This window comes from Typopeltis vanoorti, chromosome 1, assembly GCF_054136105.1.
Source record: "Typopeltis vanoorti isolate ZY-2024b chromosome 1, IOZ_Tvanoo_1.0, whole genome shotgun sequence".
NCBI lineage: Eukaryota > Metazoa > Arthropoda > Arachnida > Uropygi > Thelyphonidae > Typopeltis > Typopeltis vanoorti.
In genome coordinates, this window is record NC_143549.1 from 99,885,820 (window position 1) to 99,911,413 (window position 25,594).

A 25,594-nucleotide genomic window follows, 5' to 3' on the forward strand; every position below is an offset into this window, starting at 1 on the left:
TCATATCTTCCTTTTGAATATAAGTCAAAAAGGCATTCACAGCATCTAAATGGTAACCTATTCCAGACACTTACCATATGCCATAAAAAAGCCTGAACTATGCATATGCTTCCTAACTACACCCTCAGCATCCATGGATGACACCATGTTATACCCTACATGAGCTGCAAAATCACTTGTCTATATATATGGTGTGATCCTCTTATTAATGGTATTTTCTATTATAGATCCTCTTTTCCATCTATTCTCAAACCCTAAAGGCTATATTCCCTCAATCTATTCTCATAAGTGCAATTCCATAATCTAGCTGTCATCTTGGTTACTTGGAACTATTGCACAGTCATCCGGATGTTGTCTTATCAAAGATTTGTAAATTTAATAGAAAAATAACATCCTTATTCTTATAAGTTAGTATACCCTTCCATATTTTGGTTATCCAATGTGATACCTTTAGCATCTTGGCAATGTGGCCCTAAACTTTAATTCTGTGTCCACTATAATATCCAAGTTTCTAGCTTCATTTAAACTTGTAGGAATATCCCATTAATATAATATTAATGGGGATTTATACTATTTTGCTTTCAATATCCTCAATCTTCAATTACATAACCTTGTGCTTACAGACATTAAACTGACACTCATTAATATTTGCTCACAGAATTAGTCTATTCAAGTCAGTCTGTAGAGATTCTGTATCAGTTATGTCCCTTATCCCCTATTTAGCATCATCATGATGCTAAATAAGCAGCAAGAGCCTCCGTAGCTCAGTCGGTATAGACTAAGCCCTTTGGTCAGAAAGTCCTGCATTCATTTCCCATCCGTGACATGAGGAACCTTTATCTAGTCTGTCTCTTTCAATGAAAGCTGAGTTAGCCTGTCTCATATGAAGTTTATTTCACCCAGAAACTTGGGTTTTTCATCTCCCAGAACAGGCAAACAGGCCCTATGCACACGCACAGATTACAGTCGGGAATACTTAAGGATAAAATTGGGGGGGGGGGGATGAGATGGTGCCATACCTTCCCATAAAAGGAGCTCACAGCAGTTGTATCATCATACAAAATAAATAAATCATTAGCAAATACTTCGATATCATTTTTTAGATCATCCCCAGTATCATTAATATACAAGTTAAACAATAATGGTCCAAGTAGGGATATAATATTGGTCACCTTATTTCTCTTAGAATCAGCATCTTCATACATCATATGCACATATACATGTCAGTCAGCCACTCTCCCCTATCCATATCATGTCTATTTTGCATGTTGTTGTTGTTGAGGTTATAGCCTTTTGGCTGTTTAGGAGCAGCTATATATGCACACCATCTAGGGAAATGACTATGAGCAAGGTGATTTCCCTTTGCCTTCCTTGTGGTGCTATATCCTATGACTGTAGCCTGTGTGTTCATGGGGCCAATTTGCCTACTTGCAGGATGAAAAACCCCAGATAAACTAAGGGGGAAAACCCTGCTGTCCACTCCCAGGACTGGCTAACTTTTCTATGACTGAGGAAGATCCTTTTGCTCCACATGTCGTCGATGGGAATCAAACCTAGGACACTTCTTCCCCAGGCATATGGTGGAGAAGCGCATAGCCGCTAGGCTAACCATGCAGACCCTATTTTGCATAAATATCCCTATTTAGTTTGTATAACAATCTCATTTTTCTTAAGAAACCCTACTATCCTACTATCACTATATTCCAGAAAGTGAATGGATTAATAAAGTAAATCTACCCTTAACAAAATCATGCTGGCCTCTATGAGGATGCATTTCCCAACTGACATCTTAATGAACACACCAGAGATGCTGACATGTCTATAATTTGTAATAGTATCAGCTGCATCATCATACGTGATGATGCAAAGTATACACTTGGTGGGGAAAATTTAAAGGAAGTAAGGAGATGAGAGATCTAAGAATGATGGTGGACAAGGACCTGAAATACATCTTCACAACTTGTGCCACATTGCACAAGTTGTGAAGATGTCACATCGGATAATGGCAATGATGTGAAGGACCCTGACATGCAGAAATAGAGAGGTTATAATGCCATCATATAAGACCTTGATTAGGCCTCATATGTATTATTGTGCACAGATTTGGTCACCAGATTTTCATGGTGATGAGGATATGTTGGAAAGAGTCCATAGAAGATTCACAAAGGTGGGTAGTGGTCTTTAGAATGTGGAGTAGAGGACAGATTGAGAGAATGTAAGTTGCAGAGTCTCGGGAATGGGAGGAAGGGGGGTATGATTGAGACATATAAGCTGGTCAGGAATTGTTATCAGGTTGACATGGAAGAGATTTTTCATAGAATAAGGGGGGGGGTAGAACAAGAGGTCATTGCTGGAAACTGCATAAGGAGGGTGTGAGCAGAGGAGTGAGGAGTAGGTTCTTTGCATGGAGAGTGGTTGGTAAGTGGAATGCATTACCTGAGTGTGTTATGAATGTAGACACATTGAATCAGTTAAAGCACGGTTGGATGAGCATTGTATGCAATAGTGAGTACCTCCCACGATGGGTCTCTGACTCCAAGAGGTCAGATGTTAATAATAATAATAATTAGTATGATGGAATTATCTTCCTCTCTTCCCACCTTTTAGGAATCAAGCATGTGGTGGGACTCAAGAGTTGAACAATCATGTAAGGGGCACTGCAAACTCTCTTGCACATTCCTTCAGCACACCTAAGATCCCATCCAGTTCCATGTGAATGTTGGAATCAACTTTAATTCCTCTTCTAAGTCATCTGCCTGTGTTCTTTCAAGCAATTCCCTCTCAACAACTTCCAAAGAGCTAGGTCTGCCTTTAAATTATATCTTATTAAACTGAACACTTAACAACTCAGCTATTTTGAGAGCATCTCAAAACTTTCCTACCATCTGAATTCACTGAAGTTATTTTTTTATTGTCATCCTTGCCAAATTTTTCTAAAATTACAAAAATTTTCTTGGATTTCCCTTGGCTTGTTCAACTAACTAGTTTTCAAAATCCAATCTTGTATATAGCTCTCTCTAGAAATTTCTTTTCATAATAGAGCTACATAGTATAAACAACACCAAAAGACAAAAAAAAAAAAAAAATACATTTATAACACTTAATAATATTTGCTATAATTGTGTTATAAATGTTTTTTTTTTTTGTCTTTTGGTGTTGTTTATACTATGAAGCTCAATTATGAAAAGAAGTTTCCGAAGAAAGCTATATACAAAATTGGATTTTGAAAACTACTTAGCTGAACAAGCCAAGGGGGGGGGGGGGGTTAGCCTAGTGGCTGTGCACTTCACAACCATATGCCTGGGGAAGGAGTGTCCTAGGTTCAATTCCCGATGATGACGTGAGGAGCTGAAGAATCTTCCTCAACCATAGCCAAGTTAACTGGTCTTGGGCATGTTTGCCCAAGACCGGTTGTTTGGGTGTTTGGCTTGGTTGTTTACCTGCTTTGTGGGATTTTTCATCCCACAAAGCAGGTAAACCGGCCTTGAGAACTCAACACTACGGACGTAGGATACACCGGGGCGTAGGGCTGACCACCTTATCTTGTGAACAGTTTGAGGTCCGTTGATTGATAAACCCACGACACTGCAACATAAAAGAGAGAAAAGGAAGATGAGATGATGAGAATAATATTTGCTGTTTTCCTACCCAGTATCTTCAGAGCACAATTATAACTGCGACAAGCAAACAGCACTGACTAAATAAATATGGAAAACAATTCAAGTGATAACTATGGCTAACACTATCATTGTATTCTCTATATATACTGCTCTGAACTTCATCAGTACTCATTTTATGATATCAGACCTACAGTAAATTAAAGATGCCAAGAAATTATATTCTTGGTTTCATCCTTTATTCAAATGAAAGCAAGTTTGTACATAAAGTAACTTCAGGACTGGGTTACTTGTATATAGAGGCTAATGACTTCACATCAATTGCCTTAGTATCCCATAATGCAAGGCATATATCCTAGCATGTATAATGCTATGCATTATGGGAAGGGCCACGTATATATAATGCATAACATTATACTGTGCCTTGCATTATGGTATATTAAGACAATTGATGTGAAGTCATTAGCCTCTATATAAAAAATACCCGTGAAGTTATTTCATGTGAAACTTTTTTGCCTACACTTGGATAAAGGATGAAACCAAGAATATAATTTCTTAGCATCTTTAACTTAGTGAGTTGAACAGTACTGTGGGTCTGTTGAAAAAACTTCCAACTGACCCACAGTATTCTCTTTTTTAAGCAGCTTCTGCTCTAAGGTGTTATTTATCCATCTAACTACTACATGATTTATTCTCTTAACACCAAAGGCAAAGTAAATCAGATATAGATTTCTTCAGAAACTTCTTTTCATAATAGCGCTTCATAGTATAAACAACACCAAAAGACAAAAAAAAAAAAAAAACGTTTATAATACTTAATAATATTTGCTGTTTTCCTTCCATATCTTCAGAGCACAATTATAACTGTCAAAACACTGACTAAATAAATATGGAAAAACAATTCAAGTGATAACCAAAATTGAACTATTGAAAACTGAACTAATAGGCTAAATATTAAGATAAAGTGAGGATGCTAGAAATAGAAGTTACTAAGAGGATCTTATGGGATAAATGACAGGAGGAGAGAAAAGAAGAAGAAGGAAGGAATCATATTTGGAAAGTGAGTAAGAGTGTGGTTAGCAATGAGTAAGGATTAGATTTTCTGCTTGAAAAAATTGATTAATGAGTTAAATAAATTGCTGGAGGAAGTGAGGGAGGAATTGGAAGGCCGGAATATCATTAGTGCATGGGAAATTATGATAGAATATTTGTTAGCAGCAATGGTAAGTTGTATATCACGAGCGAACAAGAGGACACAATTTGGAGTAAAGTGGATGACAAACAATATTAAACAGGAATTGCGTGTGAAAAAAAGGAAGATGCATGAAGAGTATAAGAGACAGGCCAGAAGAGTGACTAGTATGGTAAGGAAGACGAAACTGGAATATGAGAGGAGATTGGCCCTAAGATCAAAAGAAAATCCTAGGGAATTTTTTAGCTACGTGGCCAATAGAAGGAGAAATGACTGTGGAAGAATGATATTGTGGGATAAAAATGGGAATAGAGTGACTGATGTAAAGGACATAGTGGAATTGTTCAATCAACACTTTATTGGAGTATTTCATCCTCAAGGAGTCAGTTTTAATGTTAGAGGGATTGGGCAGGTTCGAGGTTTTAGAGGTATAAGTGGAAAGTGTGTTTGAAATACCAAGTACTCTGGATGTCAGTAAAGCTGTGGGACTGGATGGTATTTCACCACGAGTTTTGAGAGAATGTATACTAGGGAACTGACAGTGCCTTTGACCTGGCTTTTCAATGAAAGTCTGGGCTGCTGGAAAGGTGCCCATGGAATGGAAGGAAGGTAATATAGTGCAATTGCATAAGGGTGGTAGCAGACAGGAAGTGTCTAATTAGAGACCAGTTTGTGTGTCATCAGTTAGTAAGATCTTGGAGAAAGTGATGAAGGACTGTATACAGCATTGGGCAGATGAGGGTAATGTTATCTGTGAGAGTCAACATGGATTTGTGAAGGGGTGCTCTTGTTTTTGCAATATGCTAACCTTTTATGATAAAGTTACAAGAGCATTAGATGAGGGAAAAGCATATACTGCCTTTTCTTAGACTTAGCGAAGGCATTTGACAGGGTGCTACATGATACGCTGATATTTAAGTTGCAGCACATGGGTCTGGATGTCAGATTGGTCAACTGGATTCAGGATTGGCTGTCTGATAGGTATCAGAGAGTTGTGTATGGTGGGGCAGTTTCAAGGAAGCAGAGGGTTAAAAGTGGGGTCCGACAGGGCTCATTACTAGGACCTATATTGTTTAACCTTTATATCAATGACATTGTCAGTGGATTGCAAGGGATATTCAGTTGTTTGCAGATGATGCAAAGCTAGGAAGAATTATTAGTAATAGTGCAGATGCAGCAGCACTGCAAGGGGATTTAAATAAGCTAGATAGATGGGCAAATGAATGGGGTATCAGTTTAATGCAGCAAAATGTAAGGTCTTGAGGTTTGGAAAACATCGATGGGATGCTGCATACTCTATGGGCGGAGTTATACTGGAGGAAGTAGGGGAGACAAGAGATCTGGGGTTGATGATTGATAGAAACCTGAAGTTTAGGGGACATATTGCAAAGGTGGTGAAGGTAACACAGAGGATTGCTGCTGTTATGAGAAGGACACTGACCTGCAGAGATAAGAGGGTTATCATTCCGTTGTATAAGTCTCTGATCAGACCACACTTGGACTATTGTTCTCAGATTTGGTCCCCGGGATAAATTAACTGTGGAAAGGGTACAAAGGCAGATAACAAAGATGTTTTCACAACTGTACAATGATAGTTATGAGGATTGGCTGACGGAATGTGGACTGCAGAGTTTGGTGGATAGAAGAAGTAGAAGTGATATGATTGAGACTTTTAAACTGTTGAGAGGTGGTTACAGAGTTGACATATTGGGGAGTTTTTTCGCTTGGTTGAACAGCAGAAAGGAGTGATGACAAGAGGCCAACCCTGGAAGTTACGAAAGGAAACTGTGAGCAAGAGGGTGAGGAGTGGTTTCTTTGCATGGAGGGTGGTTGAACCATGGAATGCATTGCCTGATGGAGTGGTGAGAGCGAGAAAGGTCAGTGAGTTCAAGGAGTGGTATGATAGACTTTGTGTTTCTTGGGGGGGGGGGGACCTCCCCTCGATGAGTCTTGATAGACTTTGTGTTTCTTAGGAATGACCTCCCACGATGAGTCTTTTGACTCCATGGAGGCCTGAATAATAATAATAATAATAATAATAACTAATATCCTTACACGGTATCTTCTATAGGCTGGATAACCATAAGTTAATTATAAGTAAGGCTATAAGGTTTCAAAATAATGGTTTTCTAGATCTTTGGCATTTTGGCATATTAATGTAACTATACTTATTAAGGTTGGGACAGTGCTTCATAGCTGATGCTGATTCAAAATATAGTCTCTCAGACCTATAATGGCTATTTTTATGTAATATCAATGTTTTGCTCTATCCAATCTCATGTGGTATCAGAACAAGGGCTGCCAATTGCAACTTACCATACAAATGATTATGAATGTAATTTTGTATTCTTCAAGGTCGATGTTAACTGATCCACCTAGGCTAAACTACATGTATAAGAAACTTGTATACTCTAGGATGTGTAAGAGGAATGCAAATGTGATAGGATAGGTAGTCGGTGTGTTGGGAAAGGTAGTCAGTGTGTTGCCCAAGTATGGCAGTTGTGAAATGAGCCGAAAAGGGAAGATTGTGAATGATATATAAGCTGAAATGTGTGATGAGAAAGGAGTGCAGTTTGTTAATGTCTGGAATGAGTTTGAAGGATGAATTGAACTGTATAAATATGATGGACTGCATTTGAATGGTATTGGTGTAAGTCATTTGGAGAGACTGCTGCTGAAAGGTAGAAAAATGACTGCAGAGAATGAATTTGATCCATTAAGAAGCAATGTGAAAGAGTGGGAGGGTAAGAAAGGAGAGATTGAAGTGGTGGTTATGAATGAAGAAGTGGGTAACATGAGTATAGAGAATGAGAGAACAAGTATGCAAGAAATATATGGAAATTGGGAGGCTTAGGGTGGACAGAAGAACACCTCGGATTAAGAGAAAACAGTTGCATTTGAAGAGGTTCTAAGATGAATAAGGAGAAAAAGAAATGGCTCAATTAAGTATGGAGGAGAAGTCATATCTAATAAGTGGTATCAGTGAAACTTGTTATAGATCCAGGAATGAGCTATTATGCTTGTATACAAAGGCTATATGATTAAGAGAAAACAGTTGCATTTGAAGAGGTTCTAAGATGAATAAGGAGAAAAAGAAATGGCTCAATTAAGTATGGAGGAGAAGTCATATCTAATAAGTGGTATCAGTGAAACTTGTTATAGATCCAGGAATGAGCTATTATGCTTGTATACAAAGGCTATATGTGTAAGAAACAAGGCAATTAAATGATTGCATTAAATGAGTCTGTTCACCCAAAAATTGTTGGAATAAGTGAGACATGGTTGGATGAGGGTGACATCCTGACAGGAATAGAGATGGAAGAGTATGATGTGTTTTGGGAAGATAGAAAGAGTAAAAAGGGAGGGGGGGGGGAATGCTATTGATGATAGACAAAGAGTTATGTCTATACAAGGTGGAGATGCAAGAGATTAAACATGCCTGTGGTTCTGAGGCAAGTGTGAGATAGAGGGGAATAGAATGAAATACTTGGTTGGATGTTGTTATAGACCTGGTAATGTGGATGGTAGTGACTATGAAATGTATAATCAAATTAGTCCAGCAAATAAGAAAAGGGTGATTGTTATGGATGATTTTAATTATGGCAATATAGACTGGGATGATAAGATAGCAACTGGAAGTAAAGAAAATTAGTTTCTCGAGTTTTTGAAGGACAGTTATCTCAGGAAATATGTAAAAAAGGCATATCAGGATTTAGGATCTGGGATTTGGTCATCTCATCACAGTATGTTATTATAAATGAGGTGTTAAATCACCATCTAGTTGGTGAGATTGACCATGAAGTGATTGCCAGCAATGTGAGAACCTCTATGGAGAAAGGGTATATGTGGAACTACAAGGCTAGTGATTATGAGAAGCACAGGAGACAGCTTGTAGATGTAGCATGGAATGAGGAGTTAGCTAGAAAGGAGATCAGTGCAGCCTGGGGGATATTCAAGAACTGTCTAGTAGAAGCAATGTCTAAATGTATTCTGAGAGGTCAGATGAGGTAGGTGTGAAATGGATGAATGAAGAGATTAAGCATGCGATAGACAGGAAAAAGGCATTATGGAAGTAACATAAGAGGACTAGTAATAATCAATTCCATGAGGATTACGAAGAACAGGCAAGGAGGGTGATTTGGGTGGTAATGATAGCAAAAGTGAAGTATGAGCAGCAGTTAGCTAATGGAGTCAAAAAGAATCATAGAGAGTTCTTTCAATATGTAGCCCACAAAAAAAAAAAGAATGATTATGGAAAGATTATATTGATTGAAGAAAATGGTATAAAAACAGCTGCTGCAGAGGATATAGTTTAGATATTTAATGAGCAATCCATAAAGGTCTTACATCTTTGTGAATATGACATCATGAAGAGTTTAAGAGCAGTGGATGATGAAGAGGAGAGACTGAGTGTGAGTGAGGAAGAGGTATATGGGGAATTAAGCAGACTTGTTATTAATAAGGCTGTGGGTCTTTATAATATGTCACCATGTATTTTGAAGGAATGTGCCAGGGAGTTGGCATCTGCCTTGACATATATGTTTAATATGAGTCTTGCAGTGGGTCGAGTTCCAAAGGAGTGGAAAGAGGGGGGGGGGGATTCTACTGCTTCATAAAGGAGGTGATAGAACTTAAGCATCAAACTATAGGCCTATCTGTGTGTCAGGTGTTGTGGTTAAGTTGTTGGAGAAGCTTGTGAGAACTAGGATCCAGAATTGGGTTGAAAATAATGGTATTATCTTTGATGGACAGCATGGATTTGCTAAAGGGAGGTCATGTTTTAGTAATCTACTTACTTATTACAATATGGTTACAGCTTCCTTGGACATAGGAGATAGATACACAGTCATACACTTAAATTTTGCAAAGGCTTTTGATAGATTACCACATGATAAGTTGATAGTCAAACTAGAGTGGATTGCATTAGATATTCGATTAGTGCATTGGATTGGAGATTGGCTATCTGATAGGTATCAGCAAGTTGTGTATGAGGGAGCAATGTCCCAAAAGAGGAAAGTCACTAGTGGTGTGCTTCAGGGATCTGTTTTAGGACCATTGCTGTTTAACCTGTATGATAATAATATTTGAGATTTGGATGGGAATATTCAGTTGTTTGCAAATGATACAAAGTTGGGATGAAATGTGAGGAGAGCAGATGTTGTGGCTTTATAAGAAGACTTGAATAGATTGATTGGGCACAGGAGTGTGGATACCAGTTCAATGTTGCAAAATGTAAGGTTTTAAAAATTGGAAAACAAAGATGGAATGTAGAATTTACTCTTACTCTTAGAGATGTTGAAAAGGGTAGAGAGGCAAGTAACTAAGATAGTTTCTGATCTCTGGAATGTCGAATATGAGGAAAGGCTGAGAAGGCTGAGAGTCAATCTACAGAGTCTAGTAGATAGAAGGAAGAGAGGGGGGGCATGATATGATAGAGAGCTACAAGTTAGTAAGGGGTTCTTATAGGATCAGTGTTGAAGAGGTTTTACAGAAAACAGTGGGAGAACAGGGGAGAACAAGAGTTCATCCCTGGAAGCTGTATAAGGAGGGTGTGAACAAGGGAGTGAGAAACAGGTTTTTTGCATGAATAGTTGTCAATGATTGGAATGCCTTGCCTGAGAGAGAGAGAGAGAGTGTGTGTGGTGTCTGCAGAGATTTGAATGTGTTTAAGGAAAGGTATGATCAGCTGTGTGTATGACAAAGGGACTGCCTAGATGTGTCATTGAATCCATGGGGTCTTAAAATAATAATAATAATAATAATCATGTCCACATAGGCACATTAGTAGAAAGACATACACAAACTGAGTGCGAGAACCATGATCCTTCAGTCATCAATACACAATTCAGTCTGTTTTCCTTCCTGCTATTTTGTCTGCATGCTGTGCTTTATATTTCTTTGTGCTCGTGAAGATGCCTTAATGACAAAGGTGAAATATTGGCTTAATAATCAATTAGCTAAATGACAGTGATATATAAGTTGGTAAGAAATTTTTATCAATTAACGTGGAAGTGGTTTTTCATAAAATGGTGAGCGATGGGAGTACAGCAAGAAGTCATCACTGGAAGCTGTATAAGGAAGGTTTAAGCAATTGAGTGAGGGCAGTGAGAGCAGGTCATTTGAATGAAGAGTGATGAATGATTGGAATGTATTGCCTGTGAGTGTGGTGGCTGCAGAGAATGTCAGTGCAGGTGTGACAAATGGACCTTTTACATTGAGTCTTTGACTCCATTGGAGTCTGATGATACTACTATTACTACTGCTAATAATTATAACTATTATTATTTAGTAGTAGTAGTAGTAGTAATAATAATAATTATTATTATTATTTTCATAATTATGAAATTATAATTCATGAATGATAAATCAATGTCTAAGTATCCTTATCAGTCGAGTGTAAGAATGTGCATAATATGCCTAAGTTAGTACCACTGTTAACAAATCAGAATGGAATAGTTAGTATAAAGTATCAGGATAGTGGTGAGCTAAGGGGATTTTGAACTTTATATACACTAATTCCAGGAGTATTCGGAACAAGCAGGAGGAATTTTTGGCATTGGTTGGCTCATTTTTCATTTACTGAGATAAATGAAATGGAGGTGCATAGCATATTACAGAACCTTAATGTGAATACAGCAGTGGAACTGGATGGGATACCAGTTCGAGTTTTACATGAAGCGGTGAGGGAATAGTCAGTGCCCTTGGCCATATTGTTTAATCTAAGTCTCAGTTCTAGGTTAGTCCTAAGGGGGTGGAAAGAGGGGAAAATAGTTCCATTGCATAATGGAAGCTCCAAGATTGATGTAGCAAATTATCACCCAATCAGAATATCAGGAGTTGTTGTCAAAGTAATGGAGAAGTTGATCAAGAGCAAAATACAAGAATCAATAATGGAAATGGGATACTATATGGGGTGCAGCATGTTTTATGAAGGGTAGGTTATGCCTCAGTAACTTGCTCACATTTTATAATACAGTAATGGCTAAGTTGGATAAAGGTAATGGGTTTACAGTGATACTGCTGGAGTTTGCAAAGGCCTTTGACAGGATACCACATGGAATTCTAATCAGTAAACTGCAGCACATGGGAATGGATATTGGGTTGGTGAGATGGATAAGAGGGTGGTTGATGGAGAGATATTAGAGAGTAGTTTATTCATGAGTAGAGTCTAAAAGAAAGCCCATGACTTGTGACGTGCCGCAGACCCACAGCATTCTGTTCTTGGACCACTACTGTTTAATTTGTTCATTAATGATATAGGAACGTATGTGAGAGGAAATGTTCAGTTATTTGCCAATGGTGCAAAGTTGGGTAGAGTAACAGTTAATACAGATGATGTCAAAATTTTGCAGGATAATTTGGATAGATTGGTAGACTGGGCAAAGGAGAATAGATATCAGTTTAATGTGGAAAAGTGTAATGTTATGCATTTTGAGGTGAAAAGATTACTAGCTGTATACTACACTGGTGGAACTGTACTCCAGGAAATTGACGAAGCCAGAGACTTGGGGATGTTAGTGGATAGGGGACACGTAGCAAAAGTGACTAAATCACCTCATCAGATCACTCAATTGTTGAAGAATACTTTGACAAGCAGAGACAAGAAGGTTATTGTCCCCCTTTATTGAGCTTTGATGGGACCCTATCTTGATTACTGCATGCAGATCTGGGTGCCAGAGTTTCTTGTTGTTGTTGTTGTTGATGATGATGATGAAGAGGAGGAGGAGGAGGTGGAGAGGATCCATAGGTGAGTGCCCAAAATGGTAGCTGATCTATGGAATGAACCTTATGAGAACAGGGCAAAAATTTGTGGTTACAGAAAATGATTGATAAGCAGAAAAGGAGTGATATGATTGAGACATACAAATTGTGTCAATCATATCACTCCTTTTCTGTTTATCAATCATTTTCTGTAACCACAAATCTTTGCCCTGTTCTCATAAGGTTCATTCCATAGACCAGCTACCATTTTGGGCTACTATATGGTGTGCAGTTACTGAGGGTGTTTTTACAAGATTAATTCAGAGGAAATTTTTCAGAACAGGTGTGGTAGTGGGAGAACTAGGGGCCATCCATGAAAACTGAGGAACAGTGTAGTTAGCAAGGGTGTTAGAACTAGGATTTTTGCTTGGAGAATGGTGAAGAAGTGGAATAGGTTGCCATGACTGTGAATGAGTTCAAAGAAAAGTATGGTAGATTATTATTATTATTATTATTATTCAGGCCTCCATGGAGTCAAAAGACTCATCGTGAGAGGTCCTTCCTAAGAACATAAAGTCTGTCAAGACTCATCGTTAGTGATGAGTCTTGACAGACTCATCTTGAGTCCCTCCCCTAAGAAACACAAAGTATCATACCACTCTTTAAACTCATTGACCGTTCTCGCCCCCACCACACACTTCAACTGTGGAATGCATCAGGCAATGCATTCCACGGTTCAACCACCCTCTACGCAAAATCACTCCTTACCCTCTTGCTCACAGTTTCCTTTCGTAACTTCCAGGGATGGCCTCTTGTCATCACTCCTTCCCGCTGTTCAACCAAGCGAAAGAACTCCCCAGTGTCAACCCTGTAACCACCTCTCTATAGTTCTTGACATGATGTTTAGGGCCTCCCTCAATGAGTGTAAGGACTCCTTGGAGTTGCCTGTAATAATAATAATAATAATAATAATAATAAGGTATGCGAGCAGTATGTGCAAGATCATTGGTAATTGCAAATGCCTTAACATCTGTACATGCCAGATTGCTGCACTAAGAAAAGGAAAGCCAGTTGGAGTTATGAACATTAAAATCTCCAAGGATTTGACTATTAGAAAATTAGAACTGGAGAAAATCAACATTTAAAGAAAGGAAATCAAACAAAAGTTTAGCATAGTTGGTGATATTAGAAGAGTAGTAGAGACAGCAAATGACTTTAAAAAAATGAGACAGAGAGATTTTTATTCAAAAATTATCAAAAAAGGAGATTGTAAATTTGAAACTCTTTGACATGGTAATATTGTATCATTCAGAGTGAATATATGCACAGATGTTATCTTAAGACAAATATAATCAAAGAGTGTGTAATTAGGAAAAATGAAATGAGTTGTGCTTGAAGATGTTAAAACATGAGTTTCTGTTAGTAAACATAAATGTAGTTTTTGTAGAGTGGAGATGCAAATGAATGTTGATGAGGTTGGAACTAAGACCATGTATGTTTGTGACACTAATCTGGAATACTTTGGGAGGCTTTGACTTTTCACTATTCTAATCTATTTCTCTTTGCATGACTTTTCATGGTTGTTGTTGTTATTGTTTGAGTTGAAAGTGGAAGTGACATGGTATATACAGTAATAGGTTCCTTACCAAAATCATATACTGTATATGAAATTTCACAAGACTTCTCCCAATTCCTCCAAATCATGGCCTGAATGGTTCTGCCCTACATACTACATACCTTCCAGACAGACCTGGAATAGGACAGAAGTATTATTCACTTGTTGACATAAAAGCCTTCTAAAGCATTACTATTACACTTAGTCCAGCATACTGTCTAGTGGCCCTTCTGCAAGTACCTCAAAAAGAAAAAATGTTGAGTTTCTCCATGTTGCCTAGAAAAAAACTCTGAAAATATAATTTCATGCTAGAAGAATGTGGGAAAATCGGATCATTAATCTGCAGTCATATGGTTTTTAGCCACTTCAAGCTTCCAATAAGCAAAGGGTGGTACAGTAATCCTTATCCCACAGTGAGTAAGCAATTTGGTGGTCAAATAATTGATGGGTTAGATAACTGATGGTGTGGTACAATTACATGGTGCTATACTAGCAGAAATCAATTGACACTAATTCGAGGATTGAAGGCTCATTTGTTTGAAGGTTGGATAATTTAGAGATAACTGCATTACAGTGGGTGATGAACATCACCTGTCTGGTGCTTAGCACAACAGAGGCGTGTTCTTTTCTCTGGGGGCAGAGGATGCTACACATCGATCCCTGCCAATTAGTTCACTCATGGGTAGTTTTCTCCAGTCTGCTGGTTTTATGCCTGTTAGCTTGACCATATATCCAGGGCTACTAAACAAGCATGCCCATGTGAAGGTGTAGACAGAGGATTTGGTTTTAGCAGACCAACTGGATTTAAGTGATGTATTTTAGACTTCTGAGGTTTAGTTCTAAATACTAATCTACCTTACTCTTTTAGTGACAAAAACACTGTATATATTTTCAAGCCTTCAGTTTTCGAATAGAGGGATTGGTGGTCTCAGACTGGATAATGAAAATTATTTGCAGTCATTTTCATCCAGAACTGCGATCATTGGACCATATGTAAAACACCATTACTATTTCATTCTTTGCCGTCTTTTAAGATGTTATCACTAAATTCAACACCCTTGCTTTACCTCCTCATCTTTTCATTTTACTGCATGTTGCTAGTTCTGGCAATTCAGTGAATTCCATATATCTCCTTCCATCTCTTTCCTGTTTCTGTAGTAAAAATTTCCTAAATGGATAAATACGATTTTAAAGTTATAAGATAGATAAATATAAAATACTGATAAAAACACAATTATTTTGATTATATTAAATAAATAATCATATACTTCTAATAGATACTTTCATTTGAAAAATTTCAGGATAATAAGATCGCTTATCTAACTAAACCTCCAGAAGGATTTTTTTTTAAGAGTAGATGTCAGGTAAAAGAACAGAAGGATACTCCTAAAGGACTGACAGAAGAAAAATGTGCTAGACAAGTAGTTAGAGGTTTTGCTGGCCTTTGTAGGTAAGAACTTGTATTTTACTAAAAAAAAAGAATGCATTTTAACTTGTATAGACTATTGATTTTCCAAAATGTGTTTAGTTTGTAAGTTTGGTTATGATCCATGAGAAAAGTCATGGTGGATGGCTTCCTCTCATTAAATTTCTTTGTCAATGCTGGGGTACTCAGAGTTCTATACTCTCACCCATACTCTTCCTCCTTCACATAAAGTTAAACAGTTAAGGACATGATCACAGATAATCAGCTCATCCTGGTAAAGTGACATCATTCATTATCACATCAAAGTGAGTAAATTAATTCTATTAATTTACTCACTTTCTGTAATAAAGTGACATTTGATCCAGATAAAGGAAATGGATATACCATGTTACTGTATTTGTCAAAAGGCATTTGATAAATCTTTCCATTGCCCATGTCCCACTATGCTATGGGACACAAGCCATAAAAATTTGAAGAAATCTATGTTGCCATTCTTGATATTTGAAAGGTATTTGATTGTGTGGCATTGAGGCCTTTCAACCATCAAGCTACCATCTTATAGTCTCCTTTTTCTGCTCTTTGTGATTGGACTGCCAGTTTCCTCTCTGGTCATTCTTTACATGTCATGGTGGATGGCTTCCTCTCGTCAGATTTCTTTGTCAATGCTGGGGTACTCAGAGCTCTAATATACTCTTACCCACACTCTTCCTCCTTCGCATCAATGACCTTCTTTCTCTGATTTCAAATCCTATTCATATAGTTTTGCTAATGACAGTACTCTCCATTCCTTTTCTTCATGTGAGAGATCCTGTAGTACTCAGATGATTGAAGCTTTAAGATAAGATCTGCTATTGCCAATGTTTTTAAAACTGATCGCCTAATAATTTTAAAGTGGGGAGAAGACAGCTTAATGAGTTTCAATGCTATTAAAACACATTCCTGTCTTATTACCTACAAGAAAGATCCTACTCCTCCCCCCCCCCTCTTACTTTTGATAATGTTCCGGTATCCTTTCAAGATCAATTTCCCTTTCTTGGGCTATTTTTCACATCCAGCTTATCCTGGTATAAACATATCACATCAGTAGCCTCCTCAGCCTCTAAAAACTTGTTATTCTTTCTGGCTGAAAACACTACTTCTCTCTGGCTCAACTCCTAAAATTTTCTTCTTCTTCTTTCTCATCCATCAGATAATGGAGTGATTTCCCCATGTGCAAATCCTAGCCATCTGGTTCTATCTCTGACCATTTCTGTCATCCCTCTGAAGCTCAATAATTGTGACCTTTCCTTCAGAGACTGTAGCCAAGTTCTTTTTGGTCTCTCGATCATCTTCCTCCAATGATTCCATTCAAGACTATATTTGATAATATTTGAAAGGACATTCTCTGAAGGTGTCCAAACAATCTTGATTGCTGTTTAAGAATTATAGCTATAATATCTTCTACAATTTTATTCATGCTTGACTTGCTCATTTGTTTTATGTTCTGACCAGTGTGTCTTATTTATTTTTCTTAAGCATTTCATTTGAAGATTTTCATTTCTTCCATTTTTATGGAAAAGTGAGAATGATGAAAACAAATAATGTTGATATAAAAGAGGCAACGAAAGACCTGCAAGTGGCATTGTATATGGTTATTCAATTATTAAAGGTGTGCTGGACAAGAGAATGCACAAAGTATGTTTTACTGGAGGTAGAATGAGTAGAGTGATTGAGGCATTAGATATGAGAAGTAAGAAAGCAAAAGAGTTGTTAGTTGTTGGAAGTTTATTTTGCACTTGGTTAGACTATAATAAATTTAGTTCAATCCTTTATCCAAGTGTAAGCAAACAAAGTTTACACTTGAAAAATATCTTCAGGACTGAGGTAAGGTGGTACATCCCTTGGCAACTCCTAGCAAAGGTGGACCAAGCTCTCATCACTCCTTGTCTCAGTATCTCCCATAATGCAAAGCACATCTCCTTGCAGACATGTATACTGCTATGCATTAAGGGAAGGGCCACTACCCAGACCGGTTTCGACCTTTATTGAGGTCTTGTCAGTGGGAGGCAGACCCAGAGTGGTGATACTAAGGTAGAAGCAAACTTGTATAGGTAAATATGATCTCTCCATTGCTTCTGCCTTAGTATATCATCACTCTGGGTCTGCCTCCCACTGACAAGACCTCAATAAAGGTCGAAACCGGTCTGGGTAGTGGCCCTTCCCTTAATGCATAGCAGTATACATGTCCACAAGGAGATGTGCTTTGCATTATGGGAGATACTGAGACAAGGAGTGATAAGAGCTTGGTCCACCTTTGCTACGAGTTGCCAAGGGATGTACCACCTTACCTCAGTCCTGAAGATATTTTCAAGTGCAAACTTTGTTTGCTTACACTTGGATAAAGGATTAAACTAAATTTATTATAGTTGTTAGTTGTAATAGGTAGTACAAATGACTTGACTGTGAACAAAGAACACATCAGATTGGATATCAGAAGGTTGTTGAGATGGATAAAATAAAATAGTGTGATGAGAAATGTAATAAGCATGTTGCCCAGGTATGATAGTGGTGAGAGGAGATGGAGATCAAGGATTATGAATGATATGTTCGTGGAAATGTGTGAGGAGAAAGGAGTACAGTTTGTTAATGTGTGGAATAAATTTGAAGGATGAAGTGAACTGTATAGGAGTGAACTCCTATACAGTTCACTTCATTCATGGACTTCATGGACTGTATTTGAGTGGTTTTGGTGTGAGTCACTTGGAGAGACTGCTGCTGCTGCTGGAAGGTAGAGAAGTGAGTGCGGAGAATGAATCTGATCAAGTGGGATCCAATGTGGAAGAATGGAAGAATAAGACAGGAGAGATTGAAGAGGTAGTTATGAATGAAGAAGTGAGTGACATGAGAATAGAGAATGAGAGAACAGGTGTGCAAGACAGACATGGAAACGGGGAGGCTCAGGTGGACAGAGGAACACAGCTTGAGAAAGGTAGATGATCCAATAAGATAAGAATGCATGTTTAGACAAAAAGGGAAGGGGATGACCTGAGGTAAAGGGAAAACAATTGGATTTGAAGAAGGTTCTAAGATGAATAAGGAGAAAAAGAAATGGCTTGAGTTAAGCATGGAGAAGCCATGTCAAATAAGTGGTATCGGTGGAACTAGCTATAGATCTAGAAATAAGCTCCTATGTTTGTATACAAATACAGTAAACTTTCACTTTAACAAACTATTAAGGGCTAAGGGTTGTCTGTAAAATTAAAAGTCCATTAAATGATGAATCTTAGGAATAGTATTGAAACTAAAACACTTTCAGTGGTACAGTATTAATATATTTTAATGAGAACATTTTTATGTAAATACCATTTTACTGAGGATTGGGCTTGAAAAAAGCATCAAGTTTCAGTTGCTTTCCACTTTTATACTGTTTCTTAATAATTAACAATCGAAACTGCCAAAAATGTTCATAATAAGCAATCACCTCTGGATCTGAAGATGCACCTATGAATGAGATGATGTCATCCATGTGTTCTCTAACCACTGATAGTTTTGGGCCAGCTGGAACCACTTCTTCTTCTTCTTCCTCATTGTCAACCTCCTGATCGCCCTGTAGAACATCTTCAGCAATCTCTTCCTGGCTGAGAATTTGGTAGCCTGAGTCACCCTCGTCAATGTCTAGCCATTGTTCAATGTCATTCTCACTGACATTATCATCAGCTCACATCAAAGTTTCACAGAAATCAGAGGTTTCAAAACCTCTGAAATCGTATTCTGGTTCACTTATATTCAGAAACTTGGTCCAGCCATTAGCCAATGGCGTAGTCTTTATCTCCTACCAAGCAGTAGCAAAATTAAAGATGGTAGACTTAATGTTGTATGCATGCAAATTTTGAAGTGTCCTGGCTCCTCTTGTATCTTCTTTGGGGTTGTTTTCATTCTCCAAGAATGAAAATGATCCCAGTGAAAAGGTTTCTTCGAAATATCACGAATATACGCGAATTTATCAGAAGACACAATTTATAAACACTGCCGATCGCTTCCGATTAACCATCATATTATTTATTAATTATTTTATTATTTGTATTTATTTATCAAATTATATCCGTTAAATCTGAAATCCATTGAATCAGGGTTTGTTAAATTGAGAGTTTACTGTACTAGAAGTGTAAGAAACAATACAAATGAATTTTTGCATTAATTGAGTTTGTTCACCCAAAAATTGTTGGAATAAGTGAGACATGGTTGGATGAGGACAACATTCTGATGGGAATAGAGATGGAAGGGTATGATATGTTTTGTGAGGATAGAAAGGGTAAAAAGGGAGGGGGAGTGCTATTTATTATTATTATTATTATTATTATTATTATTATTCAGGGTTCCATGGAGTCAAAAGACTCATCGCGGGTCGCGTTATGGAGAAAGAGTTATGTCCATACAAAGTAGAGATGCAAGAGGGAAATAGTGCCAGTGGTTTTGAGGCAGAGAGATAAATAGAATGAAATAATTAGTTGGATGTTGTTATAGATCTGGTAATGTGGATGATAGTGACTATGAAATGTAATCAAATTAGCCAAGCAAATAAGAAAAGGTGATAATAATGGCAATATATAGACTGGGATGATGAGATAGCAACTGGAAGTAAGAAAATGAGTTTCTTGAGTTTTTGAAGGACAACTACTTCAGACAGTATGTAATAGAGGGCACATGAGTATTGAGTGTCTTGGAGTTGGTCATCTCATCAGAGGATGTAATTCTAAATGAGGTGTCAAATCACCCTCCAGTTGGTGAGAGTGAAAATGAAGTGATTACCTGGGTGGTTGCCAGCAGTATGAGGACCTCTGTGAGAAAAAGGGTATATGTGGAAACTACAGTGCTCTTGATTATGAGATGCTCAGTAAACAGCTGCAGGGGTAGCATAGAATGTGGAGTTAATTGGAAAAGAGATCAGGACAGAGGGATGAATTCCAGATGATTGGAGTAGAGCTCTCATAGTACTCACATATAAAAAGGGAAATAAAACTGAATGTGAGAATTACAGAGATATTTCCCTACTGAGTGTTAATGGTAAAAATTATGCAAGTATACTTGAGAAATGATTGAGAAGGTTTGTGGAAGGGAAGCTTGGTGAAGAAAGAATAAGCTGGATTCAGACCAGATAGACGTTGTCAGGATCAGATTTTCTCTGTATGACAAATAGTTGAGAAATCATAGGAATACAACAAAGATATGTATTTAAGTTTTGTAGATATGGAAAAGGCATAACAGGGTGCCAAGAGAAGCTACTCAAAATGCCAGAGTTGTATGGTGTCAATGTAGCATTATATCAGGAAATACTTAGTCTTTATTTGAGTGTAAGTCAGCAGTTAGAATTGAGGGAAGTACAGGAAGATGGTTTTATGTTAAATCTGGTGTCAGACAAGGATGTACATTATCCCATCTGTTATTTATTATCTATATGAGTCACATTATGAAGGAAAGTGGTATTAAACCTGATATCAAAATTGGAAATGTTAATCTCAGCTCTTTACTTTATGCAGATGATAATAAATCCAGTACAAGTCTGCAAGATTCCCTACTAAATTGAATAACTCTTGTAATAGATTTGATATGAAGGTCAGCAATAACATGGCAAACACAATGAAAATAGGCAGAAGCATTGAAAATATCAACTGCATTGTGAATGGAGAACCTATAGAACAAGTAAAACATTTCAGCTACTTGGACATGATTTTTAGTGAAGATGATAAATTAAATATGGTAATAGACAACAGAATCAACAAAGCTGGTATGGTAGGAAGTCAATTGAATAAATTCATATGGAATAAGAGAGAAATTAGTCAAAACACTAAATGAGCTGTATACAAGACAGTGTTGAAACCAATTTTAGCTTATGGATCTGAGAGCTGGGTTAGAAATAAAACACTTAATCAAAGACTAGAGACCACAGATATGAAAGTCCTGAGAAAGATTAGACGCATGAACAGATGGCGATGGCATCAGTAGCAATATCATATTAAAAACAAGGATATTAAGAAATAACTTAACATTGTTAGCATCCAGGAATATGTTAGTAGATCTAATCTCAGGTGGCATAGTCACTTAAACAGAATGGGAGAGGAAAGATTAGCAAAACAAGTGTTCTCTATCAGGTTGGCAGGAAAAAGACCCAGAGGAAGACCAAGATATAGGTGGATTAATACAATAAAAAGTGCCTTGGAAGATGAAATATAAGATTTAATATTGGAATTTTGACAGGTAACAGATTGATTTGGAAGAAAATTGTAGATAGGAAGTTAGTAATAATGCAAGTTTTTCATGTAGTACTTTCATATCCTGTACACCCCTTGAGGGCACATTATCATCATCATCAGGAATTTAATGATGATGATGATGATGGTCTGCAAAAAAAGAGATAAGTTTAGGTATTAATTATTAGTGATTATATTATAACTTTAGCATGACTTTAGTCTGGTTTGGTTGTAATTTTACCAAAATAGTTCATTGTTTGAAGTGTAATATATATGTATGGGCAAATGTGGCAGATGGGTTTGTTGAGAGATAAAACAAGAGAAGTGAGAGAGTGAGGGAGTCTGTAGAAAGTGTGATATGTTAATAGACTGTAGACTTTCACTCAAATGGACTGATTTGAATGGAAGTTGAGAAGTGGAAGCAAAGAATACCAGACAAAAGGCAAAAGGTAGTGATTAATATAACTACAAAGCCAGAAGAGTGAGCATGAGAATATCAGTGTGGAGAATGTGATTGTGAATATGGAAATGATTAAAAGAGGAAAACTGGGCATAATTATGGAAGCTGAAGTGTTCCTGACCGATGAAGCAAGAATTGGTGTGACTGTGGGAATGGAAGAAAGTTTGATTGATGAAGCAATAGTGGGAATGATTGCTGAAATGCAAGAATTGAAGAATGAAATGATACAGATCAGGAATGAAATAAGATGAGGTGTATACAGAATGGATGTTATATTCTGTATATGAATGAAAGAGTGTGAAAGAATAAAATGAAAGAGAGTGGAGAGAAAGAAGTAGTAAATGACTTGTGAATAGCAATATATACCAAGATTCTATCATAAAAGGTGTGTTGGATGAGAGAGTGCACAAAGTACATTTTCCAAGAAGGAGAATGAACAGGGTGATTGAGGTACAGGATATGGGAAGTAAGCATGTGAGGGAGTTAGTGGTTCTGGTTGGAATAAATTATTTGGTTGGCTATAGGAAGAATGTGAGATTGGATTTCAGGAGATTATTGAGGAGAGTGAAAGACAACAGTATGGTGGGAAGGGTAGTTTGTGTGTTACCCAGGTATGGTGATGATGAGTTGGAGCAAAGAGCAAAGTTCTTGAATGGAATGTCAGTGAAAATGTGTGAAAAGTAAAGAGTGCAATTTGTGAATGAGTGGGATGAGTTTGAGGGACAAATGGAACTATAATTGAATGGGTTGGGATTGAGTCATTTGGAAAGGTTGCTGCTGGAAGTACATGTAATGACTAATGCAAATGAGTAATGGAAATCAAAGATGATGTGAACAAGCAGGAGAGTGGATTAGGTGAGACTGATGGGGTTGTGAATGAAGAGGAGAATGTGAGCACAGAAATGCAAATTGGACAGGGAAATGGGGCGGTCCAGCATGGTCAGGTCAGGGAGTCATAGTGAAAGGAGAGTAAATTCTGAAAGTAATAATGAATGTATGTACAGGATGATCAAAATTAAAGTATTCCTGTTTAAGGCCTTGTTGTGCTACCCAGGGATCCGAATGCTGCAAAACTTTGCAGGAATACATTGTGCATCATGTGGAAGGGATATCTGAGGAAAAAAAAACTAGTTCCAAAGTTCGCCACCAGGGGCACTATATGATATATAGTGCCCCTGGTGGTGAATTAACATAGATGTAGTAGTTTTTCTGTGTGTGTAAGAAGAAGAAAAGCAATGCAAACATAAATAACGCATTTTTATTCACTTCCATTATACATTCATGGGCTGTACTGTTCAATGTGATGCCCTTCCTGGAATGCCACAAACTGCATCCTTTGCAGTGTGTTCAATGGCAGAATGCAGCTGGTCAGGATGCACACATGCTGCACTGCACTGTCTTTATTATTATTTTTTATTATTATTATTCAGGCCTCCATGGAGTCAAAAGACTCATCGTGGGAGGTCCTTCCTAAGAAACGCAAAGTCTATCATACCACTCCTTGAACTCATTGACCGTTCTCGCTCTCACCACTCCATCAGGCAATGCATTCCACCACCTTCCATGCAACAGCAGTTATCAGGATGATTCCCCCATAAACCCTGTCTTTGAGAAATTTCCAGAGCCAGAAGTCATAGGGGTCAGATCAGATGAACAAGGTGGCCATGCAGTGGGAAACGCATAGTTGATCACTTTGGTTTCCATGAAATGTTCTCATGGAACAACCTGTATGATTCAACCAATGTGTAGAGGAGCCCCATCATGCATGAAAATGACTGAATCCATGCACAGGTGCTGCTGTAGCTGTGCCACAACAAAAATTTTTATCATATTGCAATACCTCTCCAGAGTAACTGAGCAGATCACAGAACGATCTGACTGGTGAATGTCCTCATAAAAAGAATGATTCAATGATAAACAAAGTTGTAAACCTGCAGCTTTGCAAGTTTCCAGCTTTGGGTGAATGCAGAGGAGTTTGTTGAATTTGCATGTATGTTTTGTGTAGTCCATACCTGACAACTTTGGGTATTCACAGCTCCATTCAGGTGAAAGTGAGCTTCATCTCCCCACAAAATAATCTACAGTCATGCATACCCACTCAAACAAAAAATGTTAAAGTGAATGTCACTTGACTTTCAAAGTCCTGTGGGCATACCTCTTGTGCTAGGGTTATGTTGAGTGCGTAAAATTACAGAATTTTCAATAGAATTTTTCCAGACCGTCATGTAAGGCACAACCATGCAGCTTGATACAGAACGTGCATTGCAGGAATCAATGCTGTTATTCATGGACTATTTCTAACAGCAGTAGCAACTTTGTTCACTTGTTGTGAAATGATTGGTTTGGGACCTCTGCCAGGCCTAACTTCCAACAATTGTATTTCTTCAAAATGACTAATCATTCATTGCAGAACACATGGAAATTGTGGAACTTGGCAACATTTGTTCAGGTGATGAAATTTGTGTAGTGCAACAACAGCATTGCAGCAGCTTCATGAGCAAAGCATGTTGGGGCAAAGTTAGTGCAATCACTGTGGACAGTATTAACAACCAGAATGAAGGGGAAAAAATCCCGTGTCCATCTTCTTAAATCGTCATGGCACCTGCTGAGTTGTGCAATATGCAAATTCCATGGATTTTGGAATTTTGGAACTACATTTTTTTCCATTCAGATATTGCTTCTACATGACACACTATGTATTCCTAGAAAGTTTTAAAGCATTTGGATCAGTGGATGACACTCCACAACACCTTAAACAGGGATACTTTAATTTTGATCACCCTGTATGTGGATGGCCAGCATTTCAGGAATTTCAGCCTGGAATACATGAGGGTAGAGTCAGGGGGGGGGGGGGGAATTATATGCAGCAGAAGGTGAGCACAAGAGGAGAACTCACAGAGGAGGGATTAGCAGCATGAGTAGAATTGGTTACAGACCATGAAAATAATTGTTGCATTAATTGAGTTTATGTGGCTGAAAGTTGTTGGAATATTGAAACAATGTTGGATGAGAATAACATCTTAACAGAAATAGAAATGCAGGGATATGATGATTTTTTGTGAAGATAAGAAAGGCAAGAAGGGAAGGGATTGTTGTTGATGATAGCAGCATAATTATGTACATGCAAGGTTGAGATTATTGTTATTATTATTGCACAGGCATCTCCATGGAGTCCAAAAACTCATTGCAGGAGTTCCAAACTATCCACACAATCTATGTACCTCTTGTACCCATCAACACACAAAGCACCCACAACTATCTATGGCAAACCATTCCACTCATTCACAACTCTCCAAACAAAAAATCTGGTCCTCATACGCCCCTATTAACCACACCTTTATTCAATTTTTCAATTT

At 37.7% G+C, this 25,594-nt stretch overlaps 1 protein-coding gene across 1 annotated transcript in view; it reads left to right on the top strand.

The window, feature by feature from the left end:
• LOC150110251 (uncharacterized) overlaps positions 1-25,594 on the top strand; it is a 653,148-nt gene that overhangs the window by 589,040 nt on the left and 38,514 nt on the right. The window contains exon 21 of the mRNA XM_090398596.1: positions 15,427-15,575. Coding sequence (XP_090254722.1) covers positions 15,427-15,575 — 149 coding nt within the window. The remainder of the gene's footprint in view (positions 1-15,426; positions 15,576-25,594) is intronic.